General features: G+C 44.1%; 2 protein-coding genes across 2 annotated transcripts in view; both read right to left on the bottom strand.

Moving 5' to 3' along the window:
* Positions 1-363: 363 nt before the first annotated feature.
* Positions 364-4628, bottom strand: zgc:77880 (zf-DHHC domain-containing protein). Its single transcript, XM_042070368.1, has 9 exons — positions 4497-4628; positions 4055-4143; positions 3413-3486; positions 3147-3259; positions 2903-2964; positions 2437-2563; positions 1616-1688; positions 1201-1345; positions 364-481 (listed from the first exon to the last, which is right to left on the bottom strand). Exons 1-9 carry the CDS (start codon positions 4619-4621, stop codon positions 390-392), a joined length of 900 nt encoding a protein of 299 aa, XP_041926302.1. The 5' UTR covers positions 4622-4628; the 3' UTR covers positions 364-389.
* A 562-nt stretch (positions 4629-5190) lies between these two features.
* The window catches only part of rbm46 (RNA binding motif protein 46), a 7907-nt gene continuing 2299 nt past the window's right edge, over positions 5191-10798 (bottom strand). Inside the window, exons 3-6 of the mRNA XM_042069679.1 lie at positions 10391-10728; positions 9374-9503; positions 7215-8072; positions 5191-6866 (exon numbers count right to left, since the gene is read on the bottom strand). Of these exons, the coding sequence (XP_041925613.1) occupies positions 6670-6866; positions 7215-8072; positions 9374-9503; positions 10391-10728 (1523 nt within the window). The 3' untranslated portion in view covers positions 5191-6669. The remainder of the gene's footprint in view (positions 6867-7214; positions 8073-9373; positions 9504-10390; positions 10729-10798) is intronic.

Raw genomic sequence — 10798 nt, 5'->3', positions numbered from 1 at the left:
ACAAACAGCAAACAGTAACAACAATATCTGTTTTTTTTTTTCCTTCTTAAATTAAGAATAAAAAAGTTTAAAATTAAGTTAGCAACCAGACACTGCTGGGGCATGTATCCTCAAAATGAACACATAATGTAAGGGATCCTCATGTCCAGTTAAGACAAAAGAACAATCATAACACAAGGTAAAATTCCTTTTTTCAGAAACAAAGACTTGTAGAAATACTTCACTTCCAGTTCAGTGTTTTTTTCTGTGTGTGTGTGTGTGAGAGTGTGAGTGAGAGAGAGAGAGAGAGAGAGAGAGAAAGATGTGATTGTTTGTGTGCAGAAATACTTCACTTCCAGTTCCAGTTATTTGTGTGTGTGTGTGTGTGTGTGTGTGTGTGTGTGTGTGTGTCACACATCGTAGTCAGGAAGAGCCGAATAACTGATTCCTCCGATGGAAGGAGGGGCAGAGTGGAGTGGTAACAGCCAACAAAGCACAGACCCTGCAACAAACAGTCAGCTATTAGATAGATGCTCCATCATCTTCAAAACACACAAACACACACACACACACACACACACAAAGAAGGAGACCTAAACGGTTCTGTCTCTCTCTCTCTCACACACACAACACAAAGAGTGCAACAGGACACCGAGACCAATTCCATTCTGTCTCGCTCTTTGCTTTCATTGTAAAGGTCAAACACAGAACTGTGACAAAGTATTCCAGACAACATTGTCAAGAGGAAGACTCTGCCCAGCCTATGGTCAGTACACTGAACACACAGGCCCCATTTACCTCAGGACATTTTGTCTGCCTTGGGACAAACTGGAACAGCTGATCGACAGTATAAAAACCAAGAGCAAATGCCATCAAACGACAGAGGAAACTGTCTGACTGGCTTCTGAAGTCACATCTAGTGATTTGATATGGAGCTTTACTGCATGTTAAACAATTCTAGATCTGAAATGGCAACTGTAACTTGGACTGTGTATAAATCTTTTGCATGTGCTGTAATGATCTATGTAAGACACACACACACACACACACACACACACACACACACACACACACACACACACACACACACACACACACACACACACACAATGTGATCTTGAATTTCCCCTGGGGATCAATAAAGTATCTATCTATCTATCTACACACACACACACATCTGTAACAAATGAGACATCTTGCCCCACATTCTCCCTCCCTCACCTCTTCCAAAGACCTCTCGGAGCAGCGCTAGTTTGGGCTTCCGCGTGTGTGTGTTGTGTGTCGGAGGGGCGCCGTTGGCTCTGTCCTTCATGAGCTTGTTCTTCATCTGCTCAATGGGCGTCTCGTCTGTTATTATGGACACTAGCTGCACAGGCAAAGAAAAGTGGAGGGAGAGAGAGAGAGAGGGAGACAGAGAGAGAGAGAGAGGGTTGGCACAAGACAAAAAGGAGAAAAGGGTCTAGAAAAGACATCTAATTCAATCAACTTAATGGAGGACAACGTAAATCACTAGCATGGCAGCAGCATTAGTGTGGCGTTAGTGACAGCTATGAGCTCTGACTGCTTGGCTATGAGCTCTGACTGCACAGTATGAAAATTAACTGATCACAGAGCAGCAATGCAGCACTTCACTCACCTGATCGTAAAATATGACCATTACAAACACACCAAAGAGAATGGACTCCACCAGAAGAATAATATAGTGAGCCCTGCATGGGTGAGAAAGAGAAAGGGGGGGGGGGTATAAATGCATGAAGAATTATAGAAAGGAGTAGACTTTTACTGTGGCTGTAAAACCATGAAACCAGAAGTGATGAGATATTATATGGTCCAGGTGACATGGTGACATAGTAACACCTGTAAATATCCTTACATATCTACCACAGACCATAAAACCCAAGATAAACCATGATACTGTCACTCAAACCTTCAAGATACACCATCAATGTGATTAAAAAAATACACAGCTCTAATGAATGTGTATTTTGCTTGGTAGAGTATTACTTTCTTTTTTTAAGAAGGCCTGTATTTCCTATGGGTCAGCTCTGTCATGTCTGTCTCTCACACTATGAGGTGTTTGCTATGGGTCAGCTCTGTCATGTCTGTCTCTCTGTCACTCACACTATGAGGTGTTTGCTATGGGTCAGCTCTGTCATGTCTGTCTCTCTGTCACTCACACTATGAGGTGTTTGCTATGGGTCAGCTCTGTCATGTCTGTCTCTCTGTCACTCACACTATGAGGTGTTTGCTATGGGTCAGCTCTGTCATGTCTGTCTCTCTGTCACTCACACTATGAGGTGTTTGCTATGGGTCAGCTCTGTCATGTCTGTCTCTCTGTCACTCACACTATGAGGTGTTTGCTATGGGTCAGCTCTGTCATGTCTGTCTCTCTGTCACTCACACTATGAGGTGTTTGCTATGGGTCAGCTCTGTCATGTCTGTCTCTCTGTCACTCACACTATGAGGTGTTTGCTGGGCGACTCTTCCCCTTCTTTGTCCTTCTCTCCGTCTTCCTCCCGCTCACTGCGGATCCTCCACACCCACGCTGACACCACCAGTACCAAGGAGTACAGGCTGGCCATGCCTAGCACAGGTCAGCACAAGAGGCATGCAGGGGGAGAGAGAGAGAGAGAGAGAGAGAGAGAGAGAGAGAGAGAGAGAGAGAAAAGAAAGAGAGAGGGAGAGAATGAAAGACAGAAAGAGAGAGGGGGAGAGGGAGAGGAAAGGAAGCAGACCTTCAAAAAACAAGAAAATCATCCTGGAGATACCCCACCCACCCCGCTGCTTAAGCACGTCTTTCAAGTCGTTGAGAGGGAGGTTTCCTTAATGTATATCCTGTATGTACTGTATATAATAATGTATATAGCTATTATACACATAGCAATGGAATGTCTAGCAACAAGAACAATAGTGCCACACCTACCCGTGTAGAAGAGAAACTGGATGAAATATTTCTGGTTGAGCTCTCCAACACAATTGTTTATCCTAAAAATAAACAAACAAAAGAACTCAGACAGAGCACAATACAGAAATCTACTGTGCGGCTAAGAGTGTGTATTGACCACACGCTATTGGTATTGGACAGGGATGTGTGTGTGTGTTTGTGTGTGTGTGTGTATGTGTGTGTGTGTGTGTGTGTGTGTGTGTGTGTGTAATACTTGACTTACCAGGGACAGTGGTGGTCCATGCGTCTGATACAACGTTGACAGACCTTGCAGTGGTGTGCCCGAGGTGGCCGATATGTTTCACATCTGCTGCACACTGTCCATCCCTCACAACCCTATGACACACACACCAAAACGTTAATATTAATATTACATGTTACATTACACACCGTTATAAACCATACAAATAATTCATACACCTCAAACACACAGAGAGAGAGAGAGAGACAGAGAGAGAGAGAAAGAGAGAGACAGAGAGAAAAACATACCCTCTCATTCATGCGACTGGATTGTGATCTCAGGTCAGAGAAGTCAATGGCCGTCTCAGGCAGAGGCACCATACCTGCTCATACAGCATAAAGGGAATGAAATACAGACGTGGAGAAAAACACAAACATGTTAATGTACTTTGTATGTAGGTACTCATGTATGCTCATATATTTTGGATATGTTCTCTGACTGTGACAATGTAGTGCCAACATGTTGACATGCTGTTGTTCTTTTTGATATCCCTCAAGGCTATGTCGTTTAACCCAAGACTGCAGTGTTTTCTTTTACAGATGTCCTTTAAACGTAATCATCACAACCATAATTCTCCCAGACATAGTGTTGTGCATTACTCTTTGTCACCATTTTTGTTTTGCTATAGTGTTACAGTGTAGTAACCTTCTCTATAGAGCTTGACCACTTTCTCTCATTCTGTGGAGTAACAATGTCCCCATACGTACAAGCTACACAACATCCTAGTTATTATCAGAGTAGGTTGAAAGTTCTAAAAGGTCTAAGCTCCAGGATGGTAATAAAACTAAAATGGATAGACTTGGACTGATGTTTAGGTGATGATGTTAAAGTATTTAAGTAAATGTAATGTACAATGTTTCACAGCTATACACTGTTGGATACAAACTTACCTGGATCTGAGAACACAGCCTTTGAGTGACATGCAAGTAGCAGCAGTAATATTACATTAAACACTGCACCGTGCAGCGTGCACCACACACTGGGGAAGACAGAGAGGGGGAGAGATGTAGCCTGATATATGTCTGTCATGTACACGAGCTACCAAGCAGCTCACCATCTCTCTTACACACATCAGCATCAAAACAGAACTACAATGATCTCATTTTATCTTATCGTGTTATAGTTCGTTTTTATCACCTCAGAATAAAGCTGCACTTAGGCTTTAAGTCGACTACATAGCATAATATACTATTCGTGGCACATTGGTTGGTAGTCGCCACTATCAACAATATGTTATCAGAACATCGCTCAGAGAGATAGTGGTAGCTAGCAGATCCTCACCACAAAACCCTGATGCCTTACGGTGTCTTCATACGATTCAATAACACCTACCTTCCGGAGTAAGCAGGGATGAGCACATATTGAATAACCACATAATCGGCATAGAAGACGCTAAAATATGTCAACAATAAACAAATGAATCCACACGGGTCTCGCCGACAGCGAATAGAAGCCATTTTTGGATCCCGTCTTCCGGGTGACGTCACGTCGGAGGATAGTCGTGACGTTTGTCAAGCTATTTTGGAAACCTACTACACCAGTCTTTCTAATCTTACCAGTTGTTACATAAGAAACTCTCATCCGTCTGTTTTGTAATCGCTTTTGGTAAAAGTTCTATTTTTGAGCAAGCAACTGTTGAGATTCTAGTCTACACAGATGCATTTTTCCGTTTTGGTGTATCAGAAATACTCACTGGACAGTGGCAATGCAATTTTTGGCCAGTAAACAGCTCATGGTTAGGCAAGAAAATACACAATATATTGCTAAAAATAAAAGGAAACGCATCACTAAGATCTTCAGAATCACACTATTATTGTAGGTCTGGTGTGCACACGTTATAATGCTGTAATTCCATACACTGTTACTTTTGCAACGTGTCCTCTACAGGGCACCGCTAATTAAAAAGAGGAATTAAAACAATACAAAGGAATTGAAACTTCAAATTTCCACAATGCTGAGTAAGCATTATGTCTTAATTTTACACTAAAGTCTTTCTTGCACACATACAAACACACGCACACAAAGCTCAAAACAGTCCATCAATCAATTTATTTATTCAATCAACATGATCAAAAAAATTAAAAAGCTCCGAGCAAACAGTTCAACTCTGACATCCTACTGACTGTAACAGAAGACATAAATCAGAACGGTGTAACTTAAGAGACAAAAAAAATAACTGAACAAAATCCAAAGTTACTACTACTAATGAAGACAGAACTGTGGGCAAACTGGGTTAAATGAAAAAATACAAAACATTTGGATAGTTGAGATGCCATAGTAAAGACACTGTTTTTCTTTGTAGCAGAATATCTGTCCCTTACCTTATCTTTTCACATACATACAATACATCTGGAAATGACAAAATTCATGACACTGAAACATTGCAGGAGACCTATTACAAATAACAAAGCCAACACAAATTAGATAAACAAAATAAAAAACGTATTTGTCTGATTTGAAAAACTGGACATTCCAATGGTATCTAATTATATCAATACTGTATCAATTTTGAAATGTGAACTGCACTGATAAAAGTATATTATTATAGTTAAATATATGAAGTATTCACCAATATTTTTCTATTACCACATTGCTAATTTTGGAAACATTGACGTGATTTTTACTTATGTTGTTTAGATGTTTCACTGATGTGCACAAATTGTGCACTTCAATAAATAAATACTTTTATTTACTAAAAATATATTTTAAGGACCTCACAATGGGTAGACATTAATACATATCTGTTAAATAACGTTGCAAAGGTTCTATCAAATTTAAATAGGCACATTTTCTAGGTTAAACCATAATATATTGACATAAAAATAAAAAAATAAAAACTACAAAATCTGCTAAATAAAATACTGTGGGTTTGAAATAAATTTAGAAAATAACCAAATATTATAATAATATAGAAAATATTTTATATTTTCATTATTGCCAAGGGCAACAAGCATAGGGCCAAGATTCACAGTGGTGCTGTGTTACTGAGGCCCTTACAATAAAAAGCAATGAAAGTTAATTGTATAAAAATAAATAAAATATTGCAATGTTATCATAATAACCTGTATTTACACAATGTAAAACTAATGAAAGTATATATAATAGGCCTCTCTCTCTCTCTCTCTCTCTCTCTCTCTCTCTCTCTATCACAACAACAGTGTCTTTCACTGCGAAAGTTAAAATACAAGTAGCAAAGATAAGAACAACGAAATTCAATCATACTAACTATCCCTGGTAACAAAAAATGGCAGTTGATCACCAAATTGATCCATGCCAAACCCCCCTTCCCTCACCCACCCACACCCCAGAAAAGACAGAACCTGTAGAACTCCCCAATCAAATGCAGTAAATACAACACCATCACTCCTCTCACCAAACTCCCCTGTCTACAAAACTCACTGTCCTGCCAGAGATGCATGACATGTTACACAGGACAGGTGAGTGGCCAGTGATGCATGACATCTTAAACAGGACAGGCGAGTGGCTGCTAGCCGGCTGCGGGGGGTCAGTAGAAGGGCCCCTGGCTGGGCAGGTAGATCCTCTGGCCTGGTGCGCCGCTGAGGGGCAGGGGAGGGGACAGGGGCGCCAGAGGGTAACTGGGGTACGGCACAGGCCGGCAGCCGAAGGAGAGCAGACCGGGGGAGGAGGAAGGAGCTGGTGGGGACAGGCTGCCAGGAGAGCCCTGTCCCAGGAAGGAGCAATCTGTTACACACACACACACACACACACACACACAGACACAGGTTCCATGAGATGCATATGAATATAACACATAAGCATTAGCAACAACTCTCACACACATACAGGTTTTCTGAACTGTACGAATGAGTGTGTTAGAATCAATATGCATGCATGTGTGTGGCTGTGTGTTTGTTACCAGTGATTACCTGTGAATTCATCATGCATCATACATCAGCTGGGTTCTGTGAGCATGGTGTATCTTAATGTGTATATGTATGAAAAGTGTGTGTGTGTGTGTGTTTGTGTATGTGTGTGAGTGTGTGTATGTATGTGTGTGTGTGCGCGTGTGTGTATGTGTGCATGTCTCACCCAGGCTCCAGAGTGCGTGCTGCGCGGCTAGCTCCTTGGCGTCCTCCAGTACGGTGCACACCTTGTCGGGCATGAAGCTGCTGCGCGTGCTCCCAATCACCACCTTGTACACAAGCAGCATCTTGCCCTCCTGGGCCACTGTGGAGTAGAGGTAGTACTCGGGGGGTGCCCAGCCGTTCTTCAGGCAGTGGTACTCCAGCAGGCTGACGGCTGAGCTCAGCTGCCCGGGCTTCAGCGCCTGCAGGCCCACGGGCACCAGGCTGGCTCCCGGGTGAAACGGGAACACGCAGCGTTCCACGTCCAGCAGGCACGGGCTGCCCAGGCGCGACGGCAGGCCAAGGGGACGCCCCGAGTTGGTCCCGCCGCCGTTGGTGATCAGCTTCAGGCCCCCCATACTCGCCGTGACAGCCGCCATGCTGGCGAGGTCCTCCGGCTTGCCCTGGAAGACGTAGGCATTGGTGTCGCCGTAAGGGCCGGGCACTGGCATGCTGGTGAGCGCACCACCACCACAGCCGCCGCGGGCGTTCAAGCGCCGTCCGCCGTCCTTGCTGACGGGCTTGGCGAGTGTGACCTCGATGGGGGATCCATCGACGATGGCACCATTGGACGTGTGCATGGCGGCGACGGCGTCCTCGCGAGAATGGAAGTGCACGAAGGCGTAGTCCGTGAGCTTCTTGATGCGCTCGACGGCGCCGGGCTTCAGGCGCGAGAACTCGGTGCGCAGCGTCTCCTCGGTGGTGTGCAGCATCAGGTTGCGCACGTAGAGCACGCGCACCCGCTGCATGGTCTCCTCGTCCACATCGCGCTCTGGCTCTGCCCAGTCCACCTGAATGGTGTGACCCCACAGCTGGAATGTTCCTGAGGACACACACACACAGCACACAACACACATAATAGTTTAGACGCATACTGCTTTACAGTTCCTGTCAATGTGACCTTTAATGTACCACAGACTTATTTTATGAACATTTATGAATAATGATCCTTAAAAAACCCCATAAAAGATACATTTAAAAGCACTGTTTTCAGCTGTATATGTGTATTTAAGCAATACAAAACGTACAATTGCATCTTCTGGAAGCAGAGACCTAACTGACAAAGTAAACACACCATCCATGTCTTTATTTTAATGAAGCTGTTTAGAGATATTCTATATTTGACTTCACTGCCATTAAGCCAGTCTGTGCTAATGAGCTGTGTGGAGCAGAGGCCCACACTGGTCTGGGATCACTCTCGCTCACCTCCTTTCCCGGAGCTCAACTGAGCGCACAGAGGAGCTTTTCTTAATGACCACTTTTCACAGCATTCACACGTCACAGCGACTCAAGAGTAAAAAGGAAACACACACACACACATAGCTTACACACAAGACAGACAGACAGACAGACACACACACACACACACACACACACAGTAAGCCTGTAACAAGCCAGGTCTGGTCTAAAGATGGGGTCACGTGACTGGCAAAGAGAGTCTATTCATTGCTGAACGGGAAAAACTTACATCATCCCACCAGAGACCCCATCACCACCACCACCACTCCACCTCAGCAAAGCCTAGACGCCGTTTGAAACCTTCCATACTTTTAAAAGTATGCCATTATCGTCCAATATCAATGATAATTCAACAGCAACAACAAACTCAAATATGCATTTAACCTTTTTTTCTTGTGCTCACAAAGACACGGGTGTGTATGTTTTCAGTGAAGGTTGTGTGGGCTGAGCAAAGGTGGAAAAATCCTGTGCAGAGAGCAGGAAGCCCCAACCAGTACTTGGTGTCAGGCATCTGGATGTGCCAGCAACCACAACTCTTAAAACCTGGACCACAGTAGCGCAGTCAACTGTCTCAGTGGAAGGCTTTAGCAAACTCATCACAGAATTAATACAAAAGTGATTTTTGTCTTTGTTTGAAGAGTACTTCTGAAATGTCCCAAGTTAACTGGGCTGAATAAAAAGCAATATCTGCCCTCCAACTTGAGTCTTAGATTCATACATTTATTTATTGTTTGATTAAGACACGTGGGTTAACTAAATAAATGTGAGGTATTTTGTGGCATACCATTCATAGCATTAACTCTGCTCAAAGCATGCTTTCATTCCAGAACTGGCTATTCTAACCCCAAGGAAAGACGCTTTAGTTTATATGTACTGTACGTATACCTGGTATGAGTTTCCTGCGGGCCATGGCTGCAGCCTTGTGGGACTCGTACTCCACGAAGGCGAAGCCACGATTCTTCGTCTTGTCAGTGGCACTGGGGTAAACGATCACATCCACAACTCCGTCAGTCACCTGCCGTCAAACATAGAAATACACATTATTAAATTAAAGCAGCCACTAAAAAACAAACGGTATGCCATTGTTACGTCCCTGTACGTTTTATCAGTGCTTGTTTGCTTTGGTCTGTCTTGTGTATATGTTTTGTTGTTTCAGACAGTCCAGCAGGGGGCTTAATTGCTGGGCCGGCCTATAAAAGGTGCCGGCTGATGTCATCCGGGAGCTCGCTCGCTTGCTTTCGGGATTTTGGTTGGGGTTGCCGCTGCCATGCCCCGCTACGCTGCTTAGCGCAAGCCACGTGTTCCAGCAGTTCTGTCTCCGTCGATCCTGCCTGCTCTCGGAGTAAGAGTCCGGGAAAAGGCTGGTGATTGCCTGGGCCTGTGTTCGAGGCCTTTCGTTTTGGACTTTTGTTGCAGCCTTAGTTTTTGTTCTATAATACCTTTTCTTATATTTTTGTAAATAAATATTTTTGCATTGATGCTCAGTAGTTTTTGGCCGATTGATTTTAGTTTAGCTCAGTAGTTTTTGGCCGACTCAATTGATGCGCAGTAGTTTTTGGCCGTCTCCTATCATTTGCTCATGTCCCATAGAACCCCCTAGACTGGGACGTGACAGCCATGCCATTAAATGATGTCTCTGATTGGGTAGATGAAAACTAACATTTACATTTACACCTGAGGAGGCCAAGGAGGCCTGACTGGAGATTTACTGTTAGTATCAAACACCAAGTGTTGCACATCTCAAAAACGCAAAAAAGTAAAAAAAAAAAATAACTTTGAACTACACTATTACTATGTGCAACAACAGTTACCGCAGCATTAGGACACAATTGTGCTAGAACAGTTGTGCTAGAAAACGATTATACACATGAGGCTAATGGTGATGATGCAGATGGTGCTAACCTTCATCATCTCCTCCTGGATCTCCTCCCTGCGTTTGTCCTTAGGGATGGAGCCAATGAACAGGCGGCAGTTGTCCAGGCTCACGCACACACCGATGAACTTCCCAGGTCGTATCTCGTGGTTGTCGAGCAGCTGGATGGCGCGCTGGGCCGCCTCGCGGGTCGTGTACATGACGAAGGCGTAGCCGCGGTTCTCGCCACTGAACTCCATCATCAGGCGGAACTCATAGATGCGTCCAGCACGCTCAAACACTGGCACCAGCTCATCCTCGTACATGTCCCGCGGGATCTTGCCCACAAACACCTCGCAGCCCCGAGGAGGAGGCGGCCCATCCCAACCTGCAAGCACACACAGTAATTAGTCATTAAATAATTAGTTCCACTTTCAAAAAATGGGTCCCAACTCAGC

The sequence above is a fragment of the Alosa sapidissima genome, chromosome 18, assembly GCF_018492685.1.
Source record: "Alosa sapidissima isolate fAloSap1 chromosome 18, fAloSap1.pri, whole genome shotgun sequence".
NCBI classification, from domain to species: domain Eukaryota; kingdom Metazoa; phylum Chordata; class Actinopteri; order Clupeiformes; family Clupeidae; genus Alosa; species Alosa sapidissima.
The sequence above is the reverse complement of the archived record's forward strand: the minus strand, read 5'-3'. Positions and strand labels throughout refer to the sequence as shown.